Raw genomic sequence first — 17,601 nt, 5'->3', positions numbered from 1 at the left:
CTCAAAACCTAGAGTATGATTATCTTTGTTCTGATTTCAAGTAGTTGAGAGAAAAATACAATGATAGGCACCATTAAAACTAGCTAAAAAATATTTTGCCAGTAAATATTTGTTGTCAAGATAACTTGGTTTGCATTTCTGTCGAGAGAACTGTAAACAGTTAAACCATGTTGACAACATTTAAGATATTGGTTATGGAACTGTGTGTGGTATTAGAGGTTTTGTTTGTGAAATACATGCATTAAAATAATTAAATTTCAGCATAATTATTTTCATGTTTATAATTATGATTTATTTTCCTAGCCAGCTGGTAAGCTTTTTGAGGCTACTAACATGTCTTTTTACATCTTTTGACCCTCCCTGAAATACTTAGCATGGGGCTTCCCATTGTGGGTGGTCAGTAGAGTTTACACTGTAAAAGAGGGAATCCTCCAACTGTGATGCACTGAAGTTTATTCTGGGGCTAATAAGGCAGCACCAGAATATTATCCCTCTGAACCAAAAATATGTAAATAAACAAAGCCTGTTATAGGGTTTGGGGAAGAGGGTGCAAAAACTCATCTCAGTCAAGAAGCTTTTCAAGCTTATTTTAAACCAGAGAACTAAATTATGCAAATGATTCCTTAGAGCCCTATCTTTAGCCACAGCCAGTGCTGATTAGGTCAGGCACATTTAGGGTTCATGGCTAACGCTTCTTGACTAGGCATTTGAGGAAATAAATAAATTTGGAGATTTATATATTTGGGTGGATTTGGACAGAGCAAATTTAGAGTGCAAATGCTAGAGTTTAAAAATGTCCTAAGGAGAAACTTTTCTCCCCATTTAATGGAAGCCAAACCACGTGGGGATAGGATGGGCATTTCCCATTTCTTGGTCAAATAAACATTGTCTGATTTTCATTGGCAAAGGCATTTAAATAAGGAGCAAGGTTTTTGCAACTCCAAGTTCCAATATGTGTTACAAGATTTTTTAAGGAAAGTATTTATAAACTTTACAAATTAGAGTAGAGTCTCCACAGGTTCAGGTCAAAGTATGAAGGGCTTTTAGTAAATTACTTTTTGGCAAGATAGAGCTATTTTAAGGAACCTACGTGTAATTTTGTAAACTACCTTATTTTTTTTAGTATTGTCTCTAAGCTAAAATTGCTTTTGTGTTCATTTTGTTGGTATCAGCAGCACCATGTGTGGCTTCTGCTGCTGCAGAAGGAAATAGGCAGATTGGCTTCTCTCTCCATAAGCAAGAAAATGCATTATTAGGAAGGTGACAAATAATATATAAGGAAAAAAATTGTAGATATTTGGGAAAACCTTACTATTTTTTATACTTTGCCTATTGATGCTAAATAGTGTAAAAAAATAATAAAGTTTGAGAACCTATGTTCAAGATTTTCTGTTCTTCCCTCTGTTTATTTGAATCACTAGGAAAAAGAAATTCTGTATTATAGAAAGACTACTGGGTGCAGGTACCTCAAAATCCTGACCTACTGAATGCAGCATAGGCATAAAAAGAACAAATTCAGAGCTGAACCCCTTAATGATGAAGTTAGGGGGGAAAGAGAAGCTTCTAACACAAGGATTTACTAATGGGAATCATAATGGTATTGAAAATATAGCAAGAGAAGTAGAAGGAAAAACTCCAGAGCAGTGGTTCTCAACCTTCCTAATGCCGCGACCCTTTAATACAGTTCCTCATGTTGTGGTGACCCCAACCATAAAATTACTTTCATTGCTACTTCATAACTGTAATTTTGCTACTGTTATGAATCGTAATGTAAATATCTGATATGCAGGATGTATTTTCATTGTTACAAATTGAACATAATTAAAGCATAGTGATTAATCACAAAAACAATATGTAATTATATATGTGTTTTCCGATGGTCTTAGGCGACCCCTGTGAAAGGGTAGTTCAACCCCCAAAGGGGTCTCGATATTTGGGAAAACATGTTGAGAACCGCTGCTCTAGAGGAAGTCATTGAATACTCAGCTGTGTTCTGGGACAGATACAGTGACCTCTAAGACATAAATAAGATTATGGCTCAGATTAAATGGGAGATGCAATAATTCAGAGAAGAATTTGTATCAAAGAAGCACTTAACACAAAGATTGGATGGTACAAGTCACCTTTTCATCAGCTGAGAACATTATATGGTACCACCAAAGGAAAAAAAATTATACTAAAGAAAAGGATTGCCTGATTTGTGTGCTTGGATTTAACAAGGAACATTTATGTGATGAATTGAAATAGTATATTTACAGCTCCTCAGTTCAAATTTGACTGGGTTCTTAAGGACAGAATTGCAATGGAGTGCCAGAGGTGGTGTAACAACTTAATTACCTTGATGGTGAGAAAAAATCATAGAACTAGAAGAATTGAGATGGGAAGTGAACCAGTGAGCTAGCTCTATGAATGCCACAGCCTATTACCTTGAGAGAATTTCCAGGCTGCAGGGCACAGAGGGGTAAGAGGCAGAGCCAACAGACTCCCCAGAGGAGGGGACTGAACTGAGCATCTAGGGCAAGAATGTCAAATTCAAAGGCTAACACGGGCCAAATAAACGACTAGGGAGACCAGGGCTGCTGGAGTTCATAGGAGAGTTCCAGAGAGTAGGCAGCTGTAAAGGGTGCCCATGAGCGTTCAGCAAAGTACTGATCACCCTGTGTGTGAGGAAACTACCTAACACTTCCTACAGTGGGAATGAACTTCAAAATAATTATGCTGAGTGAAAGAACCCAGATTTGAATAAAGTGTGCATACTGTAGGATTCCATTTATTACAATTTTTTAAAAAATGAACTAATCTGTTGTGATTGCTGCAGGATGGGGGTAGAGGGGTCTGGAGGTAACAGACAGGGAGGCACAGGAGGGAAAGATTACAAAGGGGCACAAGGAAACTTGTAGGTGTGATAAATATGTTCATTACCTTGATTAAAGAAATGGTCTCACGGGTTTTTTTACATGTTCTAAAACTTAATACATTGCATACTTTATATACATGTCATTTATTTGGTCAGTTGTGCTCATGTAAAGCTCTTTTTTAAACTTGCGTGCAAAAAAATACAAATAAAAAACAGTAGCTTCCCTTTTAGAGTTGTTCTGAGAAAATGAAAGGAGGGATCAAGCCCAGGTAACCTTTGTAACTCTTTCCCAACTCTATCGCAACTAAGATTTTTTGTTGTTCCAAAGCATTTTTGGTTTTAAAGATATATTGTTAGGATCTATGTAGTCAAATATTGCTATTGTCACTCAAGATATAACTTCATGCATTTTGTGTTTCAGGGCTCATGAATCAAGGAAGCAAACTTGAAAAATGGATTAAGGCTGATGCCCCAAAAGGCACTGTAAGTTTTAGAAATCAAAGCTGGTTTCAGTCCCTGAAACTGCAGGACTGAATGGTTGGAGCCCGGCTGGTGTGGTTCAGTGGTTGAGCGTCGGCCTATGAACCAGGAGGTCACAGTTTGATTCCTGGTCAGGACACATGTACAGGTTTTGGGCTCGATCCCCATTAGAGGGCGTGCAGGAGGCAGCCAATCAATGATTCCCTCTCATCGTTGATGTTTCTATCTCTCCCTCCCCCTCTCTTTTTTAAAAAAGGAATGATTTGAGTTGTATTTATAATTTTAATAATTAGTAGACCCATGGCTACAAAAATGCAAATACCACTGTTCATATATAAATACTGAAAATAACAAATTGGATGAGTATTGGTGAATTGTGGTTTTTTTGGGGGGAGGGGGAAATGTCAAAATTTGTACTTACCTATTGTTTAGTTTCCTTATTGCTCTGTAACATATTGCTACAAACTTATCAACTTAAAATAACACTCATTTAACAGCTCACAGTTCTGTAGGTCAAGAGCAGGGGGGGGCAAACTTTTTGACTCGAGGGCCACAATGGGTTCTTAAACTGGACCGGAGGGCTGGAACAAAAGCATGGATGGAGTGTTTGTGTGAACTAATATAAATTCAAAGTAAACATCATTACATAAAAGGGTACGGTTTTTTTTTTTTTTGTTTGTTTTGTTTTTTTTAGTTTTATTCATTTCAAACGGGCCAGCCCGCGGGCCGTAGTTTGCCCACGGCTGGTCAAGAGCCTGGCTAGATTCTCCATTCAGGATACCCATCAGGCTGAACTCAAGATGTTGGCTGGACTGAGTTCTCATCTGGCTGCTCTGGTAAAATAAAATAAATCTTCCAAGCTCATTCTTATTGGTGGTAAAATCTTGTTCCTTGTGACTGTATGAGGTCTCCATTTTCTTGCTGTTGGCATTTGCTCTAAGCTTCTAGAGACTAACTATATCCCTTCTCATATGGCCCTGATCATCTTCTAGGCAGCAATGATGCATTCAGTCTTTCTAATACTTCTGACCTGTTCCGCAGCCACGTGGAGAGAACTCTGCTATTAAAGGGCCCACTTGATTAGGTCAGGCCTACCCAGGATAATCTTTGTTTTGTCATATAACATAATTATGGGAGTGATGTCTCACATATTCACAGTTTCCACTCATACTCAAGAAATTATACAAAGACATAGGTAATAGGGGGAGGGGGATAGGGAGTTATTTTAGAATTTTTTGTACCATAGGTCTTATGTAATGTTTTCTACTTGTATTTATTATGACATCAAAGTAAATTTAAGTTGTGAATAAAACACATCATAAATATTAATTGTTACTGATTTTTCATTTATTTTGCATAATTTAAGACATACCTTGTTAGTGGGAGAGAAACATTCAGCTATTTTGTAGCCTGATGTTTGAAGATAGATTTTCACTTTTATAATGATGTGTTATATAAAGTTATGAATTCTCGTTCTTTCAAACCTTATTTGTCTACTCCTAGAGCATTTAAATTAACACTGAAAGACTACCTAGTAGATTAGATTTTTTATGATTAGGATACATCAGTTCTTAAACACTAATTTCTGATATACCTTTCCAAATAGTGTGATTTATAATAGTCTCTTTTTGTTAATATTTCACTTATTTACAGTTGTCTGTTTTTAACTTGTGAAACAAAAAGTCAGCTTTGTGTAATATCTCCAAGTTTCCTTTTAGTTTACCCTTTGTGAAATCAAAATTAGTATAAGTTTGGATGATAAAATTAGTATATTTGATGTGGTTGTGGGGTGTGTGTGTGTGTGTGTGTGTGTGTGTAATAAGTAGAGGAAACTGAGAGGCAATGAGACAGTTTTTATCCTTTTTCACTCTCATGCATTTATATAAACATTTTCATGACTAAAAATAAAGTTTATGAACTTAGTCAACAATTGCCAAAAAGGTCATGAGCATAACATTAGTCAACTGTATTTAAAATTATTAAAAGGATTATATATAATTTGGATCACATAATCAAGTCTAAACAGAAAGGGAAAGCTTCCATATTTTGTTCTCTTGAACACAGACTGATTTATATAAATGCTTAAGAGCTGAGACCTAAGAAATAATTTGGATACCCTGCGGACCTTGCACTGAGAACTTGAAGATTTCACCCCCTCTTCACTCTACTTCTTGATCCCCTTTTCATAATCTACTTTTTCTAACACACCTTTTCTTTCATTTCTGTGTCTATAAAATTTGTCTCCCCATGAAGAACAAATGTATCTCCTATTCTTTTTCTTTTATTGATTTTTTTTTTAAGAGAAAGGGGAAGGGAGAGGGAGAAAGGGAAACATATTAGAGCAGAATATGGATTTGCTGCCTGCTGCACATCCCCTACTGGGGATCAAGCCAGCAACCCGGGCATATGCCTTACCAGGAATCAAACCAGCAACCCTTCGGTTCATGGGAGGACACCCAGTCAACTGAGCCACATGGCCAGGACTCTGTTGCTGTTATTTAAAAGAGAATCTTAGAGAGTTTTGGAGTTAAACACCCTGCTTGGTTACTAGAGAACATAATAGGGTGTGTCGATCCTTACTCTGGTCTTCCCCAGGCAGGTGTTACTGCTGAAGAAAGCAGCAATAGGTCTCTCCAGTTGTGTGCTTGAAACATTTAGAGGTCAGAAGCCAACTTTTTAATTTTTTTTTTAACTGAGAGAGAGAAAAAACTGATTTGTTGTTTCACTTATGCATTCATTCGTTGTCCCTTGTATGTGCCCTAAACGGGGACCGAACCCACAACCGTGGGGTATCAGTACAATGCTTTCATCAGTTGAGCTACCCAGCCAGGGCAGAAGCCAGCTATTATGTAGCTGCCAGAAATCTCCAAATGTAGTTTAAAAATCACCATCAGAACAATCATCTTAAATCTTTTGGCTCGGGTTTTAAAACTTCCTATTCAGCTGATTCCCCTGCTGAATAGGAACCATTAAGGAACCATTTCTACAGCTAAGTGATACTACTTAATTTCAAAAACTCTTTCAAAATCAAACTAAAGGGAGAATTATTAAAACTATTTAGCTAATATAGATTACCCTATAATAATACCAGTTGAGCCCTTTTAAAAATTTTTCAAAATAACTTTCATATCCTTTTCCTTAAATGTTATCCTTCAAATTTGTGGGATACAAAAGGGTAGTGATGAACCCCATTTAACAGATAAGTAACAGAGGAAATAGGGTTAAATACTGGTCTAACATTACTGACACAACTTCTTTGGGGCGAGCAGAACAGTGTGCTCTCACTTGGACTCTGAATATCAGTCTTCATGACATTAAATAATGTTACAAATAACCTATATCTCTTAGCATAAAATTGGGAGAGCACCCTTTTTGGGATAGCATAGTTTTAAAATATCCCTATTGTGCAAATCTGATTAAAAAGATTTATCTGAGACATTGCAGGGACACTCTATTCACAGATAGTTCTTGCTTCAATTTAATTTGCTCCTAGCAGTTAAGTCAGATGTTGAGATGAGTCGGTCAATTGGCATTTAGTTCTGTCTTGTTGTTAAGTATCTGGAAACCATAAGAAAACCTTGTTTCCTCTAAAAATTTATGTTGCCCAGCTGGCGTGGCTCAGTGGTTGAGCCTCAAACTATGACCCAGGAGGTGTCATGGTTTGGTTCCTGGTCAGGGCACATACCCGGGTTGCAGGCTCGATCCCCAGTGTGGGGTGTGCGGGAGGCAGCAGATCAATGATTCTCATCATTGATGTTTCTTTCTTCTCTGAAATAAATAAAAAAGTATTTTTTTTAAAAATGTATGTTTATGTTTTTTACAATAAAGCTTCACAGATCCTTAAAGTCATTTGCCCTGGCTCCATCTCTTTGATTTATAAGGCCACCTCTGCTTTTCTAAAGAAAAGCTTCTAAATTTCTTGTCAAAAAATATTACAAGTCTCAGTGTTGTTTCATATAACTGTAACCTCAGATTTAATAATCTCATCAAACTATTGGTTTGATTAAGGTAAATTTACATGGAAAATTTATATAGTAGCAATACTTGATTTGACTTTTTAAAAATCATGATTATCAGACAGAAGATTTAATGATGTATTTAAAAACATTTGTAGTTGGAATAAGAATCAGGAGATGATTTGCTGCTGTTTATACCATTGAGATCCAGCTAATAAAAATATTTGCATCAAATGAAGTCACCAAATTCTAGATTTTTTTGTTCTTCTGTTTGAGTTGAAGGTTATACTACTTCCTCTTCACTATTGTATGTTGACTCTTTCACTGTCAGTTCTCTATCTTTAAGTGGTGTTATCTCCCGCCGCCGCTGCTGTCTGTTACATGCTTGCCTTTATCATCATAGCTAGACCAAGCTGGAGTTCCAGTAGGGTTGTATTCCATTTGAACTATAGATGACATTTTCATAGCTGCCTCCCTGCAATAACAGTGATTAGCATTAGCTAGTTGGCAGAAATCATCGCCGGTGTAGATTTTTCAAACTAAATCAAAGTTGGAGTTAAAAAACTCACCATCAAGAGTTGAATTCACGTTCCACAGCTTTCTTGCCTTCCTGAGGGGGAGGGGGTGGGTAATTGTGCTAATAATCAGGATTCCAAAGCTTAAGTAGCTCAGTGGCACTCTAGGTTAGCCAGTTCAGAGATTAACAGGCACAGTGAATGAGTCGCGAAATTGCATGGCCATGGACTAGGAATACTGAGAGCACTCTATAGTGCTCTTGAGTGAGCACTCTGCCTGCCATTTCCAGTCTTAGATGAGGCAGAACCCTTTGCAGTCAATCTGTGAAGGCTAACCAGGCACCCGAACAGGAACTCCTAACCCAAAGTCTGCAGATCTCTGTTGGATACATGGATGAGTTTCAGGGAGGTCCATGAACTCTTGGAAAATTTATGCAGTTTCTATCTTAATATGCCTTTATTTTCTGAGGAGAGGGTTTGTGACTTTCCTCAAATTCTCAAAGGTGTCTGTGACCAAAATGATTAAAAATACTAGTACTGTCTTTCTTAGGAGGCAGAAAGGAAGGAAGCAAAGAGGGCATGTAAAAATTGTTCTGGACTCCCAATTTCAACATGAGGGTGTATGTGTTGTTGGGGGGTTCCCCCATACTACCAAGCAATTATTGGATACCAACCAAGGTGTCCTGCAGTTCAACTCAATTATGATACCATCTACCCAGAGTTAGCATCAGATTCCACAGGTTAAGGGCTCAGTCCCACAAGACCACCCTTTACTTCAGATAGTAATTGCAAGTCCAGGTTGTCACCTGGGCTTCCGACCAACTGGCTATATAGAGCAAAGGTTCCAGTGACCTCATTGGGTTGGATTGATTTGCCATAGCTACTCACAGAACTCAGAGATACTTTATTTACCCAATCACCAGTTTATTATAGAGGATGTAACTCAGGAACAGCCAAATGTAAGAGATGCATAGGGCAAGGTATGGGGAAAGGCTGCAGAGTACCCATGCCTTCTTCAGTCATGCCCCTCTCCCCAAATCTCCATGCATTCACCAACCCAGAAGCTCTCTGAACTCTGTCTTTTGGGGTTTTTATGGAGACTTCCATGATGTAGCAGTGATTTATTAAATCAGTAGCCATTGGTGATTGATTCAGCCTCCAGCCCCTCTTCCCAACTGGGAAATCAGTCCCACCCCTCTCTTCATGGTTGGTTCCCCCAGGCAACCAGCCCCAATACTTAGGTACTTTCCAAAAGTCACCTTATTAACATAAACCCAATTGTGGTGGAAACAGGCTTGTTATGAATAACAAGATACCCATTTCACCTTTATGACTCTGAAATAATTTCAGGAATTGAGGCCAAATTAGGGCTGAGTCTCTGCTTCATATTGATAGGGACAGCTGGGTTTGGTGGTAGAAAACAAAAGTGGTCTTTTGGCTGTCCTGGCTCGGAAAGGAATTTTCCGTATATCCAGCTAGTTCACTATAGCTTTGCATTAGGTTTTGGGGCCAAGTCCAACTAGTAGTAAAATCTTACTTAGTTTTCTTTGCATATTTTTTTATCTAGTAACCTGGCAAGAGGGGTGAGGAATCAAAAGCAGGATTTGGATATTAACAGAAATCTTGGGTCTTCTTCATTAAACACAATACTTAACACACTTGAACATTTCATACCAGATTAGATTCAGGGAGGCCCTTGCCAGAAAGTCCCCATTCATCTAGCTAAAATCCCAATTATTAGAAGTTCAAAATGTTACTTCTCAAAGAGTGATTGGCAAAATAAAATGAAAAGATTAGAAGCTTAACTCCATTGTGTAATATGTTATCCATTCACTACCACCTGCCCAAATGTGGTTGTTTAATAGTATGACAAGGTTGGCAGAGACTCCTAGGACCTCATATCCATATCAGTCTTCTCCAGACCTATCTGGAAGGGTTGAGTCACCATTCCTCTTCAAAATTTTTCAAGGGCCTGCCCTCTTTAATCTGACCCAGCTTCAGTTGGCTGTCTGACCCCCTCCCTCCCTTCAGTCCTGGTCCCAGAGGGAGTACCTATTTTACAAGTTTTTGTTTTAATTTCATTTTAATACACCCAGCCTTGGATCAGAAACCATTTTCTTCCCTAGACCTCAGGTGATCAATTTTCATGGCAGGCTTGCTTAATTAAGGAAGTTCTCTGAGTCACTGTCCCGTGCACTGATGGGTTCTGGGTTCAATTCTGGTCAGGACACATACCCACGTTTCAGGTTTGATACCTGGTAGGGGCATGTGCTGGAGGCAACTGGTCGATGTTTCTCAGACCACTGTTTCTCTCCGTTTCTCTCTAGAATCAATGAAAAACATATCCTTGGGTGAGGATTTAAAAAAAAAAAAAGTTCTCTGAGAGACATCTACATTCTTAGAACACATTATGCAGTCTATACTTTGATATTATTCATTTTTCCAGCTTGCAGAAAAGAATCTCATCTACATGGATTGGTCAAGAATTCTCATTTTGAACACTTCACAGGTTACTTCTTTAGGTCAGTTAAAATAATTGCACATGTTTACTCTCAGTCAATAGGAAAAACTAAACCAGTGGTTCTCAACCTTCTGGCCCTTTAAATACAGTTCCTCATGTTGTGACCCAACCATAAAATTATTTTCATTGCTACTTCATAACTGTAATGTTGCTACTGTTATGAATCGTAATGTAAATATCTGATATGCAGGATGGTCTTAGGCGACCCCTGTGAAAGGGTCGTTCGACTGCCAAAGGGGTCGCGACCCACAAGTTGAGAACCGCTGAACTAAACGATGGAGCAGATAACTTCTTTCTGTTTAAAAACACAGGGTAGACACTCTAGGCCTTCTATCCTTAAAATTTGCTTATTTAAAACAAAATTTGATATGAAAGAGGCAAAATAACAACAGACCCCACAGAAATACAAAGGATTGTAAAAAAAATAGTACTATGAACAACTCTATTCCAACAACCTTGAACAAATGGACATATTCCTAGAAAAATACGACCTTCCAATACTCAATCGGGAAAAATAAAAAAATCTGAATAGGCCGATAACTATGAAGGAAATTGAAGCAGTAATCAAAAACTTCCAGCAAACAAAAGCCCTGGGCCAGACAGCTTCACAGTTTACCAAACATTCAAGGAAGAACTAAAACCTATCCTCCTCAGACTATTCCAAAAAATTCAAGAGGCAGGAACACTTCCAAGCTCTTTCTATGAAGCCAGCATTACTCTAATCCCAAAACCAGATAAAGACACTACAAAGAAAGAGAACTACAGGCCAGTATCTCTTGATGAACATAGATGCTGAAATCCTCAACAAAATCCTGGCAAATCAGATCCAGCACTACATTAGAAAGATCATACACCATGACCAAGTGGGATTTCTTCCGCAAGGATGGTACAATATCCACAAATCAATAAACGTGATACATCACATAAACAAATTGAGAGACAAAAATCACATAATCTTATCAATTGATGCAGAAAAAGCATTTAACAAATTCCAAACCGTTTCTTGATAAAAACTCTCAGCAAAGTGGAAATAGAGGGTTCATACCTCAACATAATAAAAGCCATATATGACAAATCTACAGCCAACATCATACTCAGTGGGCAAAAACTAAAACTATTTCCTCTAAGAACAAGAACAAGACATCCCTGAACAGGGATGCTCACTCTCACCACTCCTGTTTGACATAGTACTGGAAGTGCAGACAATAAGTAGAAATAAAAGGCATCTGAATTGGAAAAGAAGAAGTAAACTGTCATTATTCACAGATGACATGATATTGTACATAAAAAGCCCTGAAGACAGCATCATAAAACTACTAGATTTAATAAATGAATTTGGCAATGTAGCAGGATACAAAATTAACACCCAGAAATCTATGGCTTTTTTATACACCAGTAATGAACTCACAGAAAGAGAAACAAACCAAAAAAAAACCAATTCCACTTAACACTGCACCGAAAAAATTAAGATACCTAGGAATAAATTTAAGAAGGTAAAAGACCTATACTCAGAAAACTACAGGACATTGAAAAAAGAGATAGAAGAAGATGTAAACAAATGGAAGAACATACTGTGTTCATGGATTAGTACAGAATCACCATCATTAAAATGTCCATACTACCCAAAGCAACCTATAGATTTAATGCAATCCCCATTAAAATACCAATGGCATATTTACAGACCTAGAACAAACTCTCCAAAAATTCATTTGGAATAAAAAAAAAAAAGACCCCGAATAGCTGCAGCAATCTTGAGGAAGAAGAATGAAGTTGGAAGGATCACAATACCAGGTATCAAGCTATATTACAAAGCCACTGTTCTCAAGAACAGACGTATAGACCAATGGAACCGAACAGAGAACCCAGAAATAGACCCAAACCATTATGCTCAATTAATATTTGACAATAGAGGCAAGAGCATACAGTGGAGTCAAGACAGTCTCTTCAATAAATGGTGTTGGGAAAATTGGATAGATACATGCCAAAAAAAAAAAAAAATGAAGCTAGACCACCAACTTACACCATACACAAAAATAAACTCAGAATGGGTAAAGGACTTAAACGTAAGACGGGAAACTAGAAAAATCTTAGAAGACTCCATAGGCAGCAAAATATCAGGCATATGTCGTAGCAATATCTTTACCGATACAGTTCCTAGGGCAATGGAAACTAAGGAGAAAATAAACAAATGGGACTACATCAAAATAGAAAGCTTCTGCATAGCAAAAGAAACCATCAACAAAACAGGAAAGCCTACTGCATGGGAGAACATATTTGCCAATGTTATAACCAATGAGGGCCTAATCTCCAGAATTTATAGGAACTCATACATCTTAACGAAGAAAAACAGTCCAATCAAAAAATGGGCAAAGGACTTAGACACTTTTCAAAAGTGGATATACAGAAGGCCAAGAGACATATGAAAACATGCTCAAAGTCACTGATCATCTGAGAGATGCAAATCAAAACAACAATGAGATATTATCTCACACCTGTCAGAATGTCTATCAATGACAAACGACAAGTGCTGGTGAGGATGTGGAGAAAAAGGAACCCTCCTTCACTGCTGGTGGGAATGCAGACTGGTGCAGCCACTGTGGAGAACAGTATGGAGTTTCCTTAGAAAATTAAAAATGGAACTCCCATTTGACCCAGTAATCCCACATCTAGGGATATATCATAAGAAAACAGAAATACCAGTCAGAAAGGACATCTGCACAATTTACAATAGCTAATATTTGGAAACAAACAAACAAAAATGCTTATTTACCCCTCTGTTATTTCACTGGAAACATTTTGCAAATTGAGGAAACAGTCATTTGGCCCATAATAGTCAAGTCAGAATACTTTACTCTGCACACCAGATCTTATAGGAAGCCCCTAGTTAAATGAATGGCAACTGTCAAGCAAATTGCTTTGGGAGTTATGGAGCTTAAGATAACTGTTAGCAATTTATATTAAATTGGGAGCTGGTTTAAGCCGATTATTTTCTTAACCCCTAGGGGAAAGTAACTGAATGGAAATTTTTGAGAGATGAGTAGAGGGAGAGCTAGTGATCATTTGGACATCTGCAAGGTCAAGGAAGGAGAAGTGCTTAAAAGAAGATCTACTGGGAGAGGGATATAAAACCACAAAGACCATTTTATACGGGAGCTTCCCTTGATGCAGTTCAAAATGTTGGCTTCAATTAGGCAAAAAATAAAATGAAACTTTCTAAGTCTAAAAGGTATTATGTATCACAAATGCCATAGTCACATATTCTGTTTTCTCAGAAAGTAGTTCTCAAAGCTTCACATAATCGGGTGAATATTTACCTGGAAATAAGGCTGCAGTCTTCCATCTTAAGGATCCGGAGCTGTTGGCAGCCCATCTGAAGAAACTCAAATATTTCATCAGTAAGCAGGGAACAACCAGAAATATCCAAAATGTGCAGGTAATGGCATTTTGCTGATAACACCTCCACTGCTGAGTCAGTAATCTGAACACACAGCCAAAGTAAGTACAGATTATTGTGATGAACTTCATCCCAGGGAAGAACAGTGTACTAGTCAGTTTGGGCTGCTATAACAAAATACCATAAACCGGGTAATTTTAACAATAGACATTTATTTCACCCAGTTCTGGAGGCTGAGAAGTATAAGATCAAGGTGCCCACAGATTCAGTGTGTGGTGAGGGCCCTTTTCTTGGTTTACGGATAGCTACCTTCTTGGTAGAGAGAGAGCTCCCGTTTCTTCCTATTCTGATAATCCCATCATGGTGGTTTCACCCTATTACTTCCCAAAGCCTAACTTCCTCATACCATCACATTGGGGATGAGGATTTCAACATGAATTTTGAGAAAACACAAATATTTGTGGGGAAGGACACAAACTTTTAGTCCCTAACAAATAGGGCACTTGCAGATTGTCTTTAATCAGCCTGCCACATGGTAGGTCTATAACTCTTACATTAGTGATATAACTGTTTTCAGACCAATAAAATACATATTTCAAGTGGCACCAACAGAATTTGTGATCTTGCTATTCTTTTTAGAGATCTCTTGTTTGGATGGGAAACTTCAACAAAATTTCCTTAGTAATAATACCTGTTACATCAATATATGTAAGTTATTAAATGCTGCAGCAGTGAGCTTTATAACATCACATGTTACAGAACTCTAAAATTAACAACACTAAAAGTTAACCTGTAGACAGGGTCAGATTGCTATGAGAAGGGGTCTGGACATTGCTGATAGTTTGCATGTGAAGTAGCATGGTTCTGGGAAAGGACAAGTAAGCGAGACAGACGTTTGCAGGCAGCGGGAGAAAGAAGAGCAGAAGCCACAGACATTACACGAAACTCACTCAGATAAATTCTGCTAAGGGCTCCAACATCTTGAAAATTTGCCCAGATGTTTTGCAGAAATAATTCAACTCCACTTCTTAGATTATTTCACTTAGGATCTAGCTTTTGAATTTGTAATTGAACTGAGACTTACTGAAGAATCAACTAGATTACACTCCAAGGGAATGTTTGTCCAACTGGATTTAATTTCTTTAAATGTTTGGACATTCTAAAACATACATAAGACTTGACTTGTTTTTAACATAAAGTTGAGAGAATTATGCGGAAAAACCATTCAATTGAAATGTACACTTTTAAGTTTGGAAAAAAAGATGTCATTGTCTAAGCATGCTCTTTTTCCAGAACATGCTCAGGACCAAGGTTTAACATTGCAACTAATTCTCACAAAAACGCCTTCAGACATTCCTATTATACTATGTGGGTCTCTGAGGATCTGATGTTATTGTGTGTATGGGGAGCCCTCAGAAATGTCGAGGAAAGGAAAGAAAAAGAATTCATAGAAAAGTCCAGAACAGGTGGAGTTCAGAGTGCTAGGTTTTATTGATACTGGGGGAACTGAAAAGGAGTCCATCACTTCCTGTAAACCAGAAACTCAAGGCCTCCAATAACTGAGGTGTCCAGACTTATGGGGGCTGGGAACTAGAGGCAGAGAGGACTGGCTACATTCTTAACTCCCAGATACAAGGTCCTACTCTGAGTCCTGTTGAACAGAGGTTATTCCGATTTTAGTGCCGGGTAGGACAGGGTCATAGGACTGATCTAAAAAGTAAGCTAGTTGCAAGGAAAAGCTGGCCTTCCAGGAGATGGACAAGGTGACCATTCACGATTAAACTAAGGGCTTTTGGGAAACCTAATCTAGAATGATGAGCCAGACACTGAAAGTGTTTTATGGCTCATCAAAAGAAATATCGGTGGAATATATTAGACTAGACCAGTGGTTCTCAACCTGTGGGTCGCGACCCCTTTGGCAGTCAAACGACCCTTTCACAGGGGTAACCTAAGACCATCGTGCATATCAGATATTTACATTACGATTCATAACAGTAGCAACATTACAGTTATGAAGTAGCAACGAAAATAATTTTATGGTTGGATCACAACATGAGGAACTGTATTTAAAGGGCCAGAAGGTTGAAAACCACTGGACTAGACCATAGCCCTATGGTTTTGGGTGAGGAATATTTAGTTTGGCCCAAATTATGGTCACCACATTTTCTGAATCAGGATACGCATTTGACCTGCATAATTGGTAAAGCTAAACCCTTCTCCCTTACATTGAGGTTCTGAAATAATCAACCCCCTTTCTTTTTCTCACCCTAGATCTTTGAAGTAGAGTGATTCATTTCATAATATGTTATTTGTGTAACATCCTCTTTAGTTTCTAGGCTGCAGGACAGTGGAGTTTGGGCTGCTCCCCGCGGGCCTGAGCCTTTGAGACACCGGTGACAGGTGGAGTACACTGCAGGCTCCAGACCTGCTTATGTTGGTGGTGGACTGTTGATTTAGTATTCAAAGCTATCTCTAGTCTGCTAAATTAGTCCAGCTGTTTTCAGGCTCCCAAATTTTGTTGTTCTTGTCTCTTCTCCTGTTTTCCCTATCAACGTGGGCCCTCACCCTTCTTCTGCAGTTTTAGTAACGTTTCAAGAGGAAACAAAACTATATGTGTATACTCAATCTGCCATATTAATCCAGAAGCACAAATCTATTTCCTGACATAGAAATATGTCCATAGTATATTAAGAGAAAAAAGTAGGTTACAATGTATTTTGGAAAATATGATTGTGTTCTTTTTTTAAAAAATACAAAACATTCTATAACTTTTTCTAACTTCTTTGTACATTCTACAAGAATAAGTATAAAATACCAACAATGGTTATGTCTGGATGATGGTACGACAATGAATTTTTACTCTCTCCTTTATGCTTTTATATGTAATCCAAATACTTTACAATGAGCATATATTTCTTTCATAAATAGATGTCAAGAAAAAAAGTCAAACACTTGAAGTTATATTGGAACATTAACAGGCCCACCTGAGGAATTTATTTGGAATTATGCCTTTGTTTGACATACTCTTTACTTTCAGGGCCCATATTCAGTGAAGTTACATGGTATAACTTGTTATATTTTTGTTCAGAAGAAATGCAAATGATTTTTGTCTGTTAGAAACTATAATTCCAAGGTTATGGATTGATTACCTTATGGGTCATTAACCAATTTCAAATCTTAACTCAATAATCAGATCTCAACATTCTTTCTTCAGTTCCTGTAAGTGCTCAGTTCAACCAAATGCTCTAGGAACTGGCTTTACCATTTTGTTGGTTCTCTTAATTAATTAAGTAAATCTTTGACACGTTTTAAATATTTGTGTGAGGATTGTTTTTAGCTTTATGAATAGTCTATTGTAACACAAATGAAATCATAAAGCTATTTCCAATTTGGGGAAAGGAAAAAAAAATCTAATGAATACCTCAGACATGGCTAAGAAAAATAAGTTCTATGATGAGTCCACCTCTCACTTCTGCTCTGCCTGAGTTCTTTAACAGTGCTTCAATTTGATATTTCTGAGCTCTGACTTCTGCACATACCTGTGTACAGCCAGCAATACTGAGAAATGTGAGGTTAAGGCAATAAATGGACAGTGTTGTAATAAACTCATCTGATAGTTGGGTGCAATAAGAGACATCCAACTGTTCCAAGATTTGTGAGACTTTGCAGAATACCTGCAAGAGATTCCAAAGTCAAAGGTTTTTTTATTTTATTTTCCTTAGTCTTTATTGAAATGTTATATACATATACAGCCTTCTTACCCATAGCAGTTTACCTAGTATGCATTTCAGTTCTCAAATATAGATGTGTTACATCTTGTTGGGGAAAAAAAGCCATTACATCTAAAAATAATTTACAACAAAAGATATTCACACAGC

At 37.7% G+C, this 17,601-nt stretch overlaps 2 protein-coding genes across 6 annotated transcripts in view; one reads left to right on the top strand and one right to left on the bottom strand.

Moving 5' to 3' along the window:
- Positions 1–17,601, top strand: part of FAM185A (family with sequence similarity 185 member A) — an 84,029-nt gene that overhangs the window by 50,161 nt on the left and 16,267 nt on the right. For 2 of the 3 annotated variants that reach the window (XM_036327625.1, XM_036327623.1), the window contains one exon: positions 3,279–3,340. In XM_036327625.1, coding sequence (XP_036183518.1) covers positions 3,279–3,340 — 62 coding nt within the window. Of the gene's footprint in view, positions 1–3,278; positions 3,936–17,601 lie in introns of those variants that run through there. The other variant, XM_036327624.1, reaches the window with a different exon arrangement.
- Positions 7,645–17,601, bottom strand: part of FBXL13 (F-box and leucine rich repeat protein 13) — a 133,619-nt gene continuing 123,662 nt past the window's right edge. For 2 of the 3 annotated variants that reach the window (XM_036327617.1, XM_036327618.1), the window contains 3 exons: positions 17,263–17,397; positions 13,644–13,807; positions 7,645–7,768 (listed from right to left, as the gene is read on the bottom strand). In XM_036327617.1, the coding sequence (XP_036183510.1) occupies positions 7,645–7,768; positions 13,644–13,807; positions 17,263–17,397 (423 nt within the window). The remainder of the gene's footprint in view (positions 7,769–13,643; positions 13,808–17,262; positions 17,398–17,601) is intronic. The other variant, XM_036327619.1, reaches the window with a different exon arrangement.

This window comes from Myotis myotis, unplaced genomic scaffold (genome assembly GCF_014108235.1).
Source record: "Myotis myotis isolate mMyoMyo1 unplaced genomic scaffold, mMyoMyo1.p scaffold_m19_p_11, whole genome shotgun sequence".
NCBI classification, from domain to species: Eukaryota; Metazoa; Chordata; class Mammalia; order Chiroptera; family Vespertilionidae; genus Myotis; species Myotis myotis.
This window is presented reverse-complemented; position numbering and strand designations above follow the sequence as displayed.